Genomic DNA, 16,278 nt, shown 5'->3' with positions numbered 1-16,278 from the left:
CCACGCCCTTAAGAATGCCCTCTATCAGTCGTGGTAACAGTTTTTAGCAGAGGTGGAGGGATCAACAGCCATGCTACACGGAGTGAGACCTGCTAGGGAGGGCAGCGTTAGTCCCTGGCACCTGGCGGGGAGGTGGCCTGAGACTGGAAGCTGGTGCCCTCAAAGAGCTTAGGCAGTGAATTATTGTTTCTGCTGGGTTTCTTCTCTCTTTCTCTCTCTCCCGCCCTCTCTCTGTGTTGGTTGGTTGGTATTAATGTTATTTTGTTTTGTTTGAGACAGAGTCTCACGTAGTTCAGACTGGCCTCAAACTTCTGTGTAGGCAGTGATGATCTTGGACCTCTGATCATCTTGCCTCTACTTCCCGAGTACCTTGATTACAGGAATGGGCCACCACACCCAGTTTAGGCTGTGCTTGGAATCTAACTGAGGGCTTTGTGCATGTTAGGCAAGCACTTTTACCAACTGGGCTGTATCCTCAACCTTCTGTGTTCCATGTTTTTAAATTTATCATTTTATGTGTATGAGTGTTTGTCTGAATGTATCTGTGCACCATGGGTGTTCCTGGTGACCAAGGAGGCCAGAAGAGGGCGTCAGATATCCCTGGAACTGGAGCTGTAGATGGTTTTGAGTTGCCATGGGGTGCTGGGAATTGAATCTGATCTGGCAGGGCAGCCAGTGCTCTTAACCACTGAGCCATCTCTCCAGCCCCTTTGTATTTGAGAGGGGATCTCACTATCTAGCCGAGGCTAGTCTGGAACTTTAATCTTCCTGATTTAGCCTCCCAAGTGCTAGGATTGCAGATGTGCAGCAACACTACGTAAGACTTTAGTGAAGAATCAAAAGAGAAAAATGTTTCTCTTAAAGGAAGACTCCAAATGTCATCACACTCTGGTGGCTGGCAGGCAGGGTGGGGATGGTGTTCTGGAAGTTCCAAATAGCTGCTCCAGTGGGTCATCCCAGGGGCTTGTCAGGCAGAAGGAAAGCGCTACAGGCACCTGGTGCCTCCTGGCCTCTCCAGCTAAGTGCAGACCTGTGAGGAAGCCATCACTATTACAGGCAGGAAAGACAGTTTGTTTTCAAGGGCAAAGTTCCCATTGGGTCTCCCTGTAAAATAAGCAAGAGTAGGTAATGCTGAGGTAGAAGAGCTGAGAGAAAGAGGCAGGAAAAATTAAGGGGTGAGGACAGAAGGGATCTATGCCCCGAAAATAAGGGAGGGAAACACTGGGGACTGCTTGGGGCTATCACACTGGGCATCCTTTGAGCATCCTAAGGAGGCATCTGAGCCTCTGAGATGTTCCTGGTCCACCCCCTGGGGAAGCGCTTAGCAGCCACTGGACAAAACCCTCTCTGACCTTCCCAGAGGAGCCCCAAGCTGGGGGTGGGGGGGAGCATGGGCTGCCTGGGCAGCATCAACAGCAGGGTCCACGTCAGCCCTCCACCCTCAGGGGCCTTCTGCCTAATGGGATTGGACAGCCCCTTCCCCCTCAGTGCTTTGCTAGCTGAGAAGGAGGCCAGCCTGGCAGGTCAGGTGGTAGGGATGCTTGGGGACACTCACTGAACCCTGTCAAAGCAGGGCTGTTTGGTGCCTGAGGTCAGGAAGTGGGAGGGGACTCTGCCTCCTCACTGATTCCCCACTCACATCCCAGGAACTCCGAGGCCCTGACCTGTCTGTCTGTTGTGTCCCGGGAATGGGGGGCTCTAGGCAAAAGAACCAGTCTGGAGCTCAGGCAAAGATGGGTAAGGGAGGAAGGCCGAGCCCCACCCCATCTCTGTCAGCTGAGCTACTGGATTTTTCTGTCCATCCATGTGCTCCTCTGCATCCCCCAATACCATCCTCATTCTTGGTTCCATGCCCTTCACAGGGAGCGGCTAACCCAGCCAAACTGGAGCTGTCTTCTGCACAGGCCCTAGAGGAAGGCACTCAAGCTCCAGCTCTCCCATCCTGCTTCCACTCTTATTTTATAATATCTATATCTATATCTCTATCTCTATCTCTATATACATATACATATACATATACATATACATATACATATACATATACATATACATATACATATATATATATATATATCACATGCTCCAGGACTGGCCCACCCATCTGATAGGAAACGAAGACCACAAAGGGAGCCATTTGCCTCCAACATTTCCCTTGTAACAGAGCCTAACCACCTCCTCTCCAAATAGGCCATCCTCCTGCTCCTTCTCCCTCTCTCCTTCCTTCCTTCCCTTGCAGGACGTAGGAAATGCACAAAGGTGATGAAAAGGAGTTTTTCTGGCCCCGATTCTTCTTACTCCCTGACCCCACCCAGAGCAAGTGTAGATTTAAGGAAAAATGAGAAGAATCCCCAGAACTGAGGAGGGATTCTGAGGGAAGAATATCCCAGGACAGGGGAGATCAAAATACACAGCCTGTTCCTCCTGCCCCATAGCATACACATCAAGTTCTCTGGCTCTACAAGGCACAGGGTTCCAGAGAAATTAGTGGCACCTCTGGACCCCACCTCAGGAGCCTCCAGTCTGCGTTCCCTGCCTCCCACCCACCCAGGCAGCTCAGGCCCAGCTCCCAGTGGGAAGAGGAACGCAGAAATAACAAGTGGCTTTCTAAGGCCAGCTGTTTCCCAGGGCGGGGGTGGGGAGGGTGGCCAGGGTTTGGAATGTGCAGGATCTCCCTTTCTCCCAACAGCCAGATGGTCCCTCCTCAGACACTGGAAGCCCTAGGCAGGCACTGGGGACATCTGGGGCATATTCACTTGTCCAGCTGAGCTCTTGACAGTGCCTATTGACCCAGCTGACGCTCAGCTCAGCACTGGGGGCGCGGGGGGGGGGGGGGGGGGAGGGGGAGCTTCTGTCCTCTGTCCCTCAGAGCTGAGGTTGCGACTGGGCTGGGGAGCTGGGGGGCCTACAGTCCTGCCTCTAATCCCGTGACTGCAAGGCATTGCTATCCCCAGAGTTTGTGTGAGGTGTGAGGAGGCCACTGGCCCGGGTCCAGGAGTGTATCACTGCTGAGGCTGCCTCTGCCTCCCTCAGCAAGACCTGTGCCTGCATTTCTGGAACCATGAATGTAGGTCTGCATGTGAGCTCAGCCATAGCTTTGTTTCTGTCTCTGTGTGTTTGGCATTTCAAATGATAGCGAGGTACTATGAATTGATACTATGAATTCCTATGGAGAAAGGTGGCCATTGATGTGCCTCACCCTCCTGTCTCAGCTTCAGAGTGGGGGGGCCACATCCCTCTGAGAAGCCTAGGACAGCAACTTGGCCTCTGGAGCTAGAGTCCTTCCAGATCTCCTTCATGAACTAAGACTGTATATCCTTCCCCACATATCCAAGGGATCCCTCGGTCTACTCCTGAGGCTTATAAGCTCCTCCAAGGGCCGGCCTTTGGGAAAATGGGAGGTCGGGTCCCAGGTGGTGTCCTTGGCTCAGTATGGTACTGGGTGAGCAGAGATGGGAGGACACGGACATAGAGCTCCAGTTGACATTTTTGAATGCCCTGAAGGTACAAAGTGGCAGCAATTCTCTCTCTCTCTCAGATGAAAGTATTTGGAAAGCTGATCTTGAGCTTCCTTTAGGCCTGTGCCACTAGAAAAGCTCTCCGCAGCCGCCTCCCCGCTTGCTCCAGCTCCCAGACTAGTCAGTTGCTTCCCAGGTATCTTGGCAACAGGATGTCCTGGAGGACATCAATTCAACGCTTGGAAGAAGCCCTTCCCAGAGCCTCGGACTCCCATGCCCTTCCTGTACTGGGTGTCCCATGCGGGCCTACTCCTCAGACACCTGTGTAAGAATTTCAGGCCCCTGTTCCAGACAGCTGGCCAATGTAGCTATCACAGTAAACTGTCTAAAGACACGATGTCCTTGTCCTTTCCTAAGCTTCACCCTTCCTGTCAGCCTGTCTTCTCCACTCATCCCTCCTCCTTTTCCTTAATTCTTCTTACTGAAACTTTTCATCTGCTCCGTTTCCAGAGAAAATGTGAAGTATGATTTTCTCCCTACATTTGAAAATAACATTTTATTGTACTCAGGCTATATGTCAGGCCTATATACACTGCCTTATCACCAACAGACTAACTGTGCAGTCCAAGCACTGGGCCAAGGAACAGAACCATGGCTTCAGTAGTTCCCTCTGCCCTACAGGACACTGTTCCACACTGGCCCACAATGGCTAGGCCAAAGGCTTCAGAAAATTCATTCTTTCTGACTTGGCTCCTCCTGTATCAGACCCACGGTAACAGGCCCGAGAATCATTAAGGCAAGAGACTGCTGGAAATCACCTCAGTCTAGGGACCTTTGGGGGACTAGGTATGAGGAGAAGAAACCCTAAAAGATCCCCTTTTCCTGAAACCCAGCTTGCTGCTCAGTCACGGGCCAGAGTGAGAAGGAAGGAGAGGCTTGGGACACTGGATGGACATGGAGTGTGCAGTGTGGGATGGTGGACAGGAGTGTTCTAAAGGGCTTGCCACTTGCCACTAAGCTGAGGTATGCAGAGCAAGAGCCTGGCTGGGCTCCCAGGTCTGTCCAGCCCTGCTCCTCCCCAACACACACTAGGGCCGGAATGGTGGCAGTCAGTGGGACTCTTGGATCCCCAGAGACTAAAGGCAGATGTACATCTGTCATCTCCCTCTGGGACTAACCTCCTCAGCTTCCCCAGCTTTTCCTGGGCTATGAGCAGGGCCACTTCACCTATTTTTCCAAGGCAAGAAGAGATGTATGAGTATGGAAAATAATTTAATAAAGAACAGTGAACTGCATTCTTTATATACACCCAGCCTCCGGCAAGGCTCCACTTTGTCCTAAGGAGGCAGAATGATTAGAAATCACCAACATTCTCTGACTTTAGAAATAACGCCTGCCAGGCCGATCTCTGTGAGTTCGAGGCCAGCCTGGTCTACAAAGTGAGTTCCAGGAAAGGTGTAAAACTACACAGAGAAACCTGTCTCGAAAAACAAAAAAAAGAAAAAAGAAAGAAAAAGAAAGAAAGAAAGAAAGAAAGAAAGAAAGAAAGAAAGAAAGAAAGAAAGAAAGAAAGAAAGAAAGAAAGAAAGCCTGCGCAGGGTGGGGGGTCCTGGAATTCTCACATGTACCCCACCCCTACAAAGGACATGACATTCATGCATGAAGGATTGTCTTAAAGTACTGGAAAGGATGGCAGGTGTGCACTCCCAGAAGACTAGAGAATTCTGCAGGGCTGAGTGCATCCTGTAGGGTAGGTAGTCCCTGAGGGGTACTGGAGTGTCCCATTCCAGTGCAAGAAGGGAGTAGGTTGAAATAAAGGCTCCCAGGAAGGGTTGGCCCAGGTACAGCAGCTGCCTGGTAGCAGGGAAGGAACAGAGGTGCCCTGAAGAGGCATGGTGTCCTCTTTGCAGAGCAAAATACACACAGTGTGATGATGTCCTGAAGCCGACAGGCTTAGGCCAGCAGTCACCTCCTAACAAAGTCATAGTATTGTAGTTCTCCCCGAGTTCAGTACACCTGGCACAGTACATGGGCCCCCAGAGCCTCCAGGGGTGGAGAACATTCAGAGGAACACTGGGAACTAGGATGTGAACATCTTGAGGGGTTCATCCAGGAAGGGCCCAGGTGCACAGGTGTGAACCTGGGTTGGTACATAGCTTCTCTCTAGACTTGTGTTCTATCCACTAGGCCTTCTGCTGTCACTGTAGTGTGCAGGCTAGGAGAGATGAAAGGGAAAAGTCAGGCTTGGGTCTTCGGCAAGAGAGGCAGAACCCTGTTATGGGCTGTCAGACCCCAGGGCAGGACTCACAGCTCCGAACAGACTCCGACAGCCCCTCTTTGTCCAGAGTCTCTGCTTCCCAGTGAGATTCCCTTATCTGTGGGATGGAAAGGAGGCCAAGGGGTAAGGCAGACAGCTCGACTCGGAAGCCACAGTGCATCCACAACCACGAGGAGGAAGGACCCACAACTCTGCCCAGGGTGGCCCATGCATGCCCACCTTGATCTGCTCTTTCAGGTACTCAGCTCGAGCCATGAGGTTCTGAACCTGCCGAGAGAAGGCATGCCTAGCAGTGTGTGGGCGTCAAACCGACTGCCCCCTCACCCCTGACGCTCAGAGAGCCCTCCGCCCTGTCTCTGACCCTCTGTTTGCTCCCCCGGCTGCAGGAGCCCAGCAGGCTTTTGGTTTATCCAGTGACCTGAAGTCCAGCCTCACTGACTTCACAATTCTGAGGCTGGCCTCTGGTCTTGGAATACCCAAGAGCAGGGGAACTCCATATGTAATCTAAAGAGGTCCCAGAGAAGAGACACGAGCTGAGTAAAAGGAGCGGACAGACCACACGCACTCTGACTCCCATCGCATTGAGTACCTCAGTGTGAAGGAGCTCCCGTCTTCGGCCTGGGGCTTCTGCTGTAGAGAGAGGGGAGTCAGTGAGGACAGGACAGTGGGGGGGGGGAGCAGCAGGGGTGCTGCAGCCTTACCTGCCAACAGCAGTAGCAGCTCCCCGAGGCTGTGCTGGTACAGGTCCAGGGCATCCTGCTCCTTGCCAGCTTCCTCCTCCTACGGCCAGAGGGGCAACGCATTATTCCATGTTGTGCCTTGGTTTCCTTCCTGTCCCACCTGGCTCCTCCCAGTGAGCACAAACCTTGGCCATGGCAGCTGAGGCCACTTCCAGGGCAGCAAGGAGGCGAGGCTTGTCCCGGGCCATCTCTGATGGGAGAGGAAAGGCTCACAGTGAGGGGGGCAGCCTGTTGTTTTGTTCACAGAAAGCCCACCTCAGTCTCCCTGTCAAGACGAAGTGGGGTCACCAGGACTCGTACATGGACCAGGAACTGCAGCCTACCTCGCAGCAGGCCTTGGACAGATGTGTCCTGCCTTAGCAGGGCCTGATTGGAGGAGGAGACGATGGCTTTGAGCTCCTCCGCCCGGGACACATACTGCCCTACCTGTAAGGGAATGAGGGGCTGAGGGTTGTCCTGCTGGCCAGCACCCCCCCTCCAAGTTTGCCTCCGGTCCTCAGTGACTGCCTCGCACAAAACAGGTCAGACATTAAACAAGCCCTATGTTGTGAGAGAGGAGTTTCTACATCTGTCAGAGGCTTGTCCTCTCCCTCCATGTCCATCCACTTCCTCCTGGGGAGACCACCCTACCTTGGCCTTAATTGCCTCCTTCCGCTGGGCATCCACTTCGTCTGCAGAAGGGGAAGAGCTCCTATGAGGAGTCTGTATGGGAACCCCTGGCCCACAGTCAGCCCTCTGCACTCCTCAGACACGAGCCCCAGGTTTATCTTCTGCACTGTCTCCCCTAAGGTGCTGAATGGGGAGCACGACCCCATTCCTGCCCCTTCTGTACCCAGGTTAGAGGAAGGGTCTGGGCCTCACAGTGCAGGGCAGGTACAAAGAAGTCCAGAGCCTTGCAGTAGAGGGACAGGGCTGCAGCAGCGTCCCCCTCCTGGTCCTTCTTCACAGCCTCCACCACAAGGGCTGTCTGGGGGACAGGAGGAGCAGCAGTCAGACCGAACTTCCTAACGCCACACCAACCAGCATCATCACTCAGAACTCCACCTCCTCGTGGCCACCGGCTCAGCTCCCGTGGGCCGGCTCCCCACCAGCGCAGGCAAGTGAGACCCAGCTCACCCCATCCCCACTGGTCTGCTTACTGCTCTCGCCAGGCTTTCCCCACTGGGCATGTGCTCCAGATCCACCCAGGGGTGGGCGAAGAAGTCCTGGAAGGAGATCCGGCGGCTGGGGTCCCGTTCTAGGAGGCGCTGCAGGAGGTCACGGCAGTCTAGGGAGAGCTGGGGCCGAAGGGGGAGCTGCAGAGGAACAGAGCAGGCGCACATCCCACTGGGCTCCAGCATCTGAGTCCAAAGCCCGAGACCCTTTAGGAACTCCCCTAAGGGGCACACGTTTGTCGGTGGGTTATCTGAGACCTGGGGAGCATGTGGCAGGTCCTGGTGATGAACGGGAAGAGAGCCAAACATCCTGGGAATTTGCCTCCAGCCCTGGACTATGGGAAGACTAGGCCTGGCTCCATCATGACCTTTCCCCCATAGGTCATTTATTGCCTGTGTGGCTGATCTGGATCCCCAGGAACGGACCAGAATCTAGGCTCCCACTGCAGAGCATGCCCCAGCACCATGAAAGGCCTGGAGCCTAGACTGCAGTCTGTAGTGGTGTAATAAAAACCTTAGGGCCTTGAACCCCTCAGTCCCTGGTGGATGCCAAGACCCTCCCTGCGAGACGCACCTCAATAACTCGATTGCTGCGGATCTTTTCTTCCAGCTCTGAGAACGATCTGGAGGCAAAGGGGGGCTTCCCGAAGAGGGCTTCTGCGGAAGAAGGCAGAGGTGGGGGGGGGGGCTGGAAGGAAACAGGGTTAAGTCTTGCCTCGCCCACCCCTGGGACGGGAACCAAAATTCCTCAGAGTAGAGTCCCTCAATTCTCATTAGAACCCAGGAGGGGCCGGGAGAAGCCTTGCCCAAATGCAGAACAATCGGGGTGGAGAGCAAGGGGACAAAGGTCTCACCATACAGGATGACCCCCACGGACCAGAGGTCCACACGGGCGTCGTACTGCCGCCGGCACACCATCTCGGGAGCCATGTAGAGTGGGGAGCCCCGAAGCACGTGTTTCTCGTCCCACGGAGACATGTGTTGTGCAAAGCCAAAGTCTGCAGGCAAGAGGCCAGGCACAGGGTTCAAATCCCAGCTGCTACTGAGACTCCAGTCAGAGCACCTCCCAGAGCTCCTAGGCTCCCTGGATTGCTCCTGCCTCCTCCCCTGGGCCACTGGCCCACAGCACTCGGCCTCTATCACCCTCTGGGGTAGAAACCCCCTCGTGGCACACAGCCCCTCAAGCACCTTCTCCTAAGAAGCCTGTCTCAAAACACAATGTGCATTGAGAGCCCCCCTGCCTCTCCCCCAGGATTAAGCTATGTCATGTGCTCTGGCCTCCAAACTCAACCCATTCTTTTTCAAATCTTATCAGAGGCCACAACCACCCTTCCACTGCCATATTCTCCTCAGCTGTCCAGACTCAGCCCCAATCCTAATGACAGATTAAGTTGGGTCCCTGCTCACAGACTGATGCTGGATGCTGGTCACATACTGGCGTTATTTCCAGACTGAGCCCCAACTCTGACCCAGCGTGATCCCTAACTCCACCCACAACACCACAGGACTTCAGTGTGTGCAGCCTGAGAACCGGTGCTACCTTGTGGTGATGGGCTCAGCCCTGTATCCCCTGACCTGTCACCACTGACTTCACAGAGAGCCCCCTGGGGACTAGGGTGCTGAGGGAGCCCAGCAAGGAGCCCTTTACCCCTTCTGAAACCTCGCCCTGCTGTCCCAGACCCAGACCTGCCAGTTTCAGATGGGGCTTCTCCAAAGAGCTCAGCAGAATGTTCTGTGGCTTCAGATCCAGATGAGAGATGTTTCGTTCATGCAGGAACTTCAGGGCACTAGCTGGGGAGCCCACCCCATGAAAATGAATCAGAGCCTAGTTCCCACCTGCCTCTGCCCGCCCCAGGCTCCCATCTACCCTCCCCCAGCTGCATTACTGCAGTTTTCTCCTGGCTGGTCTACAGACTACACAGAAGCACCAGACTCCCGCCACTTTTAAAGACACGTGCCGCCACCACCTGGAATTCTGCCACTTCTGAGAGTTTCCCCAAATGCCTGCTCTTTGCACCCTTCATAAGACCCCGCCCCCTCCCTTCCAGGAGCCTCCGGAAAAGCCCAAGCCCTTTAGGATTTTTGCATTCTTCCTCACGAAAGCACTCGGGTTCCACCTACTGGGCCCTGGAAGATTCTACAAGGTTCTTACATCATGCTCCACATGTGGAAGCCCGAACTCCCCCACAGATGCTAGGGACACAAACACGGGAGACTGCAAAGCGTTAGGGTAGGGGAGAAAAGAACACGGGGTGCGCCGTTGGCTTTTACCCAGCTGCTGCAGGAAAACTCGCGCCACCTTCTCAGGCAGGATCCTGCGGGTGTGGATGAAGCGAGACAGGTCGCCCCCTGCGCAGAACTCCATGATGAGGTAGATATTGTCATTGTCCCACTGTGGTTGGAAGTAAAGAGGCAGCTGTAGGCAGCATCCCTTCTCCAGCCTCCTGTGGAGGGAGCCCCGCCCCAGGCTCACACCTGGAAGTCTTTCAGCTGCACAATATGGGGGTGCCGAATGCCCTTGAGGATCTCAATCTCAGTCAGGAGGTTTTCCACAGATGCCTTGTTGAGACTTTTCTTGGCCACGCATTTTATGGCTACCACCTCCCGAGTGTCCTTCTGTGGGACAGGAAATTTGGGTCTCTCTATCTTGAGGGGACCTGCCCCATGGGCTCGAGGGGGCTCTGGATCCCTCTGCAACCTCCCCCCTGCCTGGGTCTATCCACTCTTCACAAGCCTCCAAGTCTCCCAGCTTCCCCTTATCAAATCAATGAGGCATCCGGATTCTGGAATCCTGGCTTCCCAGCCCAGCAAGTGTTCTCCAACCCACAGCAGTACATTCTAGAGTGGCCAGAAAAAGGCACGTCACTGGCCACTGTGCCTTCTAACTAACTGGTCCTGCCTCCTGGGAGTCTGGTCTCAGACTCCTCCCAGCCCCGAAGGCGACTTCCAAGGGGAGCCGGTTCTTCAGCCACTGACACCGAGGTTCCCTCAGGTCTTCGCCCACCCTTCCAGAGCAAACTGGCGTGTGTTTGTTTTTAAACCTAAGAGGGGCAGTCGGCTCCAGCCTCTTCCACCCGCCGGAGGCCAGGCGGCCGCCTCGCTCCTGCTCCGGCCGGCCTGTCACCCAGCCGGGCTTGCTGGGGGTTGGCTGGCACAGGAGCCGGGTGCCCGGCGCCAGGACACCTCGGGCACGGCCCGCCCACACCCACCTTGGCGTAGGCCTTGTACACCGTGGCGTACGTGCCACTGCCCAGGCGCTCGGTAAGGATGAAACCGTCCAGCCGAGGAAGCCCCCAGCCGGGCCCAGCCATCCCTCGCCCGCCGCCAGGTGCTTCCTGGATCGGGGCGCAGGTTCCGGCCAGAAGCGAAAGTGGGGGCGCTCGAGGGGCGGCGGGGCGGGACTCCGCACGGCCCGAGCGCCGCCCGCCGGAAGCGCAGCCCGACCCCGCCCCTCCGGAGCTCCTCCCCGCCTGCCGCGCGGGCATGGTGACACCTTCTGCCAAGGACTGCCAAGCCGGCTTTCAGACACCGAGGCTTCAGTGGGCGTAGCGGAAGTGGGTCGAGGATTGAGGACACTATCACATGGGAAACCCTCTCTCGGCACACCGCATCCTAGAGACCACCCACGTTGGGGGCGGGATGCAGAGCCTGGCGTTCTGCTAAGATCAGAAACAGTGGGATGGGGAGGGAGATCCCTGGGTCCCACTGGGTGAAGGAGAACCGACTCCGGCAAGTTGTTCTCTGATCACCACACACACTCTGGCACACACACAATAGGATAAAAAAAAAAAATACTGGTTTTCGAGACAAGGGTTTCTCTGTGTAGCCCTGGCTGTCCTGGAACTCACTCTGTGGACCAGGTTGGTCAGAGATCAGCCTGCCTCTGCCTCCGAGTGGCTGGAACTAAAGGTGCACCACCATGCCTGGCTAAGAATAATTTTTTTAAAATACCTATGGAAGAGCCAAGTTACCATTGCCAGAGTCCTCCCTTCTGCCTTTCTTGAAGAGATTCCTCCTCGGAGCTGAGTGGCTTAGCAGTCTCTCACAGTCCAGCTGCCAAGGATCTTAATTGTCACCTCACCTATCTTAGTAGGCCCTCAGCCCAAACTTCAGTAGGCCACAGTCCTCCCAAGTCCACCAGAGACATCAGGACCAGCACTGTCCGAAAATCTTATTTTTATTTAAGCACAAAAATCGAGACATGACATATACATTTGTACATGGAGGAAAATACCAGAAAGTTTACAAAACCCTGGTGGCTGTCATCACCATTCAGTGGCTCTAGGGATAAATGGGCTGACAGCATGAGGGTAGCCTCAGGAGGGCCCAGTTCCCGGAGGCAGGAGGCTGGCCATCTTGGTGATCTCCTGCAGCACTGGCACAACACTGGGTCCAGGTTTCAACAGTGACCCAAGTGCCACGGCAGTGACACACCTGTGGAGTCCCCAGGACAAGTGGGAAGGGCCTTGAGTCCACTGTGAGTGTGGGAGGAACCCTCCGGAAGATGGCTCAGCAGTCCTGCCTGCAGGACCTAGCTCTGGACTCACTTCCTCCAGCCACCCTAAGAGTTGTAAGAGGTGAGAATTGCTGAAGATGGGGCAGGAGAAAGGCTGAGGCAGAGGGGCAGAGTCCCTCAGGACAGAAGCCAAAACAAACAGGTCAAATGACACCTACCCTCTCAGAAGACTGCCAGAGGCTGGGCAGGACAAGGACTGTCGTCAGTCCCTGGCAATCCCCAAGTCCCAACCAGCCCCACTCAGAAGTCTGAAGAGAAGGGCTCATGAAGGCCCCCAGAGGGCACAAGGTGCTATTATACCGTGGGACAGAGCAGGCATGGAGGGTCATGACTACTGTGAGGAACACCCAGAGACCATGTGAAGGCAACGTGAGGAGCATCTGCACACCCGACCAGAACACAGCTCACCCAAGTGGAGCCCTGGGAAGGCTTATGAAGCCTAAGCATGAAAGGTGAGCCCGTGGAGGCCCAGTACAGGTCGAGCCTGCAGAGGGAGGAGTGGAGTCCAGGATGCCTATGGAAAATTCCTGCTCCAGTGAGCCCAGGCCCGCCAAGGATCCTGAGTGGGGGACGTGAATCCACACGCACGTGAGTGCGTTTGTTTTCAAGGCAATCGGCCCCACTGCTTCCAGACAAAATCCTACCGTCAGAAAATCCACCGTCAGAAAAGAAAAGACAGCTTTGTTATTTTTCCTTTTCCCTTGTCCCTGTCCCTTCCTCCCTTCCCTTACGTGGAAGGGAAAGCTGACTACTGAGGAAGGAGCAGAGACAAGACAAAATCCCTGCCACGTCTGTGCTGGGCAGAACCACTGTGTAAGGCACCCACGGAAAGTGCAGCTCAGAAGGCAGGTGACAGAAGAGGCTGGGGTGAGGGAAGGAGAGTCGGGAAGACTAGTTCCCCTGGAAGGTTCCTCGGGCGGCGGACGAAGCAGCACTGCGGAAGGTCCTGTTGCTGAAGATGCCCTGGGAAAACTCTTCCTGAGCCTGCTGGAAGCTGGCTCCTGTTCGGCGGTAGAAGGCATGAACCTAGGGAACAAGGCCGGGGTGAGAAGAGCCCAGAGCAATCCGAGCCATCAGGGTATGCTCCCAAAAGGGCCCCCAAGAGTGCAACCCTGCCTGGCTGCTCACCCGGAGCCTCGGACAAAGATGTTAGGCTACTGAGGACTTCAGGGACAAGGAATATTTAGACGTCCACTCAGGAGAGATGGACCTCTTCCTTGTGTTTGTTGTTGGTTCACGCCCTACTTACCCGCTGCAGGAGGAAGAGTGAGAGCCCAGCACAGAGGGTAAAGAAGCCGGCCACTACCATCATGATGATGGACACAGCTAAGGGCCCATCGTGCAGTGTAGACAAGGCTGCAAGCCAACCACTGCGAAGGGAGAAACCAGAGGTGAGACTGAGACTCCGAAGTCATAAGGGCACTTTCCCAAATGGCTGTGTCCTGGCCACCACCTGGGCATCTCCCTGCAGCGCAGGAGTCTTGTGGTTTAATGACCTTCCTCTGAAAGACCAGGCTGTGAGCACGGATAGGCCCACACTGCTCCAGTGTGACCTCTCCTGAAGTCTCAGAGGTGGAGTCACATGGAAATCCTTCTGGCCCAGTGAGGTCTAGAAAGGAGGTATGGCAGCTGCCTGGTCAGGGTCAGCCGAAGGCTCAGTGTATGTTGCTGATTGAGGGTGGGGACAGGAAAGACATTGGCTCTGCGGAGAGGACTCTGGGGAGAAGAGTACTGGCCAGCCTGCGGCCTTTACCTTGTCGCCTCAGCTTCCACCATCAGGCCCTCTGCCTTTAGTGATGATGTCATCCCCCCGGCCTCAGTGTCCTTAGCCGCCTGACTTCAAAACTTACAACAAAGCTACAATCATCAAAAGCAGTGTGGGAACAGCATGAAGACAGTAACACCATAGGCTTCCGAGTCCAGATACACCGAATGGTTTATTTTTTTTCTGTGTATCATTGTGTCTATGTGAGGCTGTCAGATCCTCTGAAACTGGAGTTATAGACAGTTGTGAGCTGCCATGTGGCTGTTGGGAATTGAACCCAGGTCCTCTGGAAAAGCAGCCAGTGCTCTTAACCACTGAGACATCTCAGCCCTAGTCTCCCCCCCTCCCCCCCGCCCTTTTTTTTTAATCATTGGACCTTCATACCATGTCCTGGCATATGTGTCCCCTAACTCAATAAATAAATAAATGGAACAAAAAAAAAATTTAACATCCCAAAGGGGAACTGATAGTCTCTTTACAAATGGTACTGGGATAACTGGTCCTTACTTCAATCATATATTAAAATTCACTCAAAGCCGGGCGGTGGTGGCGCACGCCTTTAATCCCAGCACTCGGGAGGCAGAGGCAGGCGGATCTCTGTGAGTTCGAGGCCAGCCTGGACTACCAAGTGAGTCCCAGGAAAGGCGCAAAGCTACACAGAGAAACCCTGTCTCGAAAAAACCAAAAAAAAAAAAAATAATAAAATAAAATAAAATAAAATTCACTCAAAATAGGGCAAAGATTTAATTGTAAGAGCTGAGGCTATAAAAATCTTTAAAGAGCTGGGCACGGTGGCACACACTTTTAGTCCCAGTACTCAGGGGGCAGAGGCAGGAGAATATAAGTCCTACAACAGCCTGGTCTACATAGTGAGCTCCAGGACAGCAAGGAACCATAGAGAGACCTTGTCTCAAAATAACAAAACTCTTAGAAGAAAAACAGAAGTAACTTCATGACCTTGAATTCGCTGGTGGTTTAAGTGTGACACTAAATGCACACAACAAAAGAAAATCACAGCACCAGAGAAACCCGGCTCACCCAGGAAAGGGACTTGCCAGTAAGCCTGACAACCTGAGTTTGGTCCCCAGAACCCACATGGTGGAAGGAGAGAACCCACTCTCAAATGCGGTCCCCACATACATATACATGCGCACTAAATAAAGGAAAATTTTTGTGTATTAAGGCTGAGTGCTGGGGCTTACACCTGTAATCTTATCAGTTGGGAGGAAGAGGCAGGAAGACCAGCAGCCTTGTTTCCAAAAAAAAGGGGGGGGGGGGGGACTCAGTCTGTAAAGTACTTGCAGCACAAGCATGAGGACTTGAATTCAAAACCCCAGAACCCACATAAAAAGGCCTGTGCTGCTAATCCCGGCCAGCACCGGGAAGGCAGAGACAGGCAGATCCCTGACGCTTCCTGGTTTAGCTAGTCTTCTCAGCAAACTCCAGGCTAAGGAGAGATCCTGTATCAAAAAACAAAGTGGAGGGGTGGCAAAATGGCTCAGCAGGTAAAGGTGCTTGCTGCCAAGTCTGATGATCTGAGTTCAGTTCCTGGAACTCAAGTGGTAGATAAAGAACCAATTCCTGCAAGTTCTCTGATCTCCATCTGGATGCATGCACGCAACACACACACACACACACACACACACACACACACACACACACAGAGTAGAAACAAGGTGGATAGTGCTTGAAGAATGACCTGCTGGCCTCCTCACACCTCCACATGAACAGTCATGCACACACGCACACAGACAAAGAGGAAACAAAATGGTCACAGAAGGTCTACGGGAAGGCAAGAACAGGCAGGAGCCAGCAGAGCTCACTGAGTGCAAGGCAGTGAGGGCAGGGCCAGGACAGACATCAAATACCAAGGGTCCCAGTCCAGAGTACAAACAGCAGTTATTAATCATGGCACGCCCCACCCACCACCACTGTCTTTATTATTTATTTGAGATACCATCTCACTATGTAACCCTGGCTGGCCTAGATCTTGTTATGTAAATCAAGGTGGCCTCAAACTCAAAGATCCATCTGCCTCTACCCTCCTGAGTGCTGGGATTAAATGCATGTGCCACCAGGCCCAGCTCATTGTTTTTTTGAGACAGGGTTTTTCCACGTATTCCAGGCTGTCCAAGAATGCACTACATAGCTTAGGCTGACCTTAAACTTTCAATCTTGCTGCCTCAACTCCCAAGTGCTGGATTACAGACATGGGCCACCCACACTTGGCCGATCCAGCTTTCCTAGCAACATCTAGCTAAAAGTAATAAGCAATGAAGTAATAATTGGCCCATCCATCAAAAGGGTCCAATTAGAACAGGAGGCCGAGACAGCAGGGTGGCTGGCGGGAGGTCGGTGCTCAGGCTCCGA

General features: G+C 53.9%; 2 protein-coding genes across 4 annotated transcripts in view; both read right to left on the bottom strand.

The window, feature by feature from the left end:
- Positions 1-4,710: 4,710 nt before the first annotated feature.
- Positions 4,711-11,074, bottom strand: Ulk3 (unc-51 like kinase 3). Of its 2 annotated transcripts, none has more exons than XM_006971530.4 (16): positions 10,837-11,074; positions 10,103-10,243; positions 9,899-10,019; positions 9,314-9,418; positions 8,482-8,625; positions 8,202-8,284; positions 7,613-7,768; positions 7,335-7,440; positions 7,104-7,144; positions 6,797-6,899; positions 6,599-6,663; positions 6,435-6,513; positions 6,323-6,363; positions 5,953-6,000; positions 5,764-5,830; positions 4,711-5,670 (listed from the first exon to the last, which is right to left on the bottom strand). In XM_006971530.4, the coding sequence occupies exons 1-16, from the start codon at positions 10,936-10,938 to the stop codon at positions 5,654-5,656; spliced, it is 1,419 nt and encodes a 472-aa protein (XP_006971592.1). In that variant the 5' UTR covers positions 10,939-11,074; the 3' UTR covers positions 4,711-5,653. The 2 variants fall into 2 exon arrangements, with proteins under 2 accessions (XP_006971592.1, XP_015859592.1); XM_016004106.3 differs by having other exon boundaries at positions 6,323-6,360.
- A 712-nt stretch (positions 11,075-11,786) lies between these two features.
- The window catches only part of Scamp2 (secretory carrier membrane protein 2), a 28,828-nt gene continuing 24,336 nt past the window's right edge, over positions 11,787-16,278 (bottom strand). For both annotated transcript variants that reach the window (XM_006971531.4, XM_006971532.4), the window contains 2 exons: positions 13,393-13,513; positions 11,787-13,169 (listed from right to left, as the gene is read on the bottom strand). In XM_006971531.4, coding sequence (XP_006971593.1) covers positions 13,035-13,169; positions 13,393-13,513 — 256 coding nt within the window. In that variant the 3' untranslated portion in view covers positions 11,787-13,034. The remainder of the gene's footprint in view (positions 13,170-13,392; positions 13,514-16,278) is intronic.

The sequence above is a fragment of the Peromyscus maniculatus genome, chromosome 7 (assembly GCF_049852395.1).
Source record: "Peromyscus maniculatus bairdii isolate BWxNUB_F1_BW_parent chromosome 7, HU_Pman_BW_mat_3.1, whole genome shotgun sequence".
NCBI lineage: Eukaryota > Metazoa > Chordata > Mammalia > Rodentia > Cricetidae > Peromyscus > Peromyscus maniculatus.
This window is presented reverse-complemented; position numbering and strand designations above follow the sequence as displayed.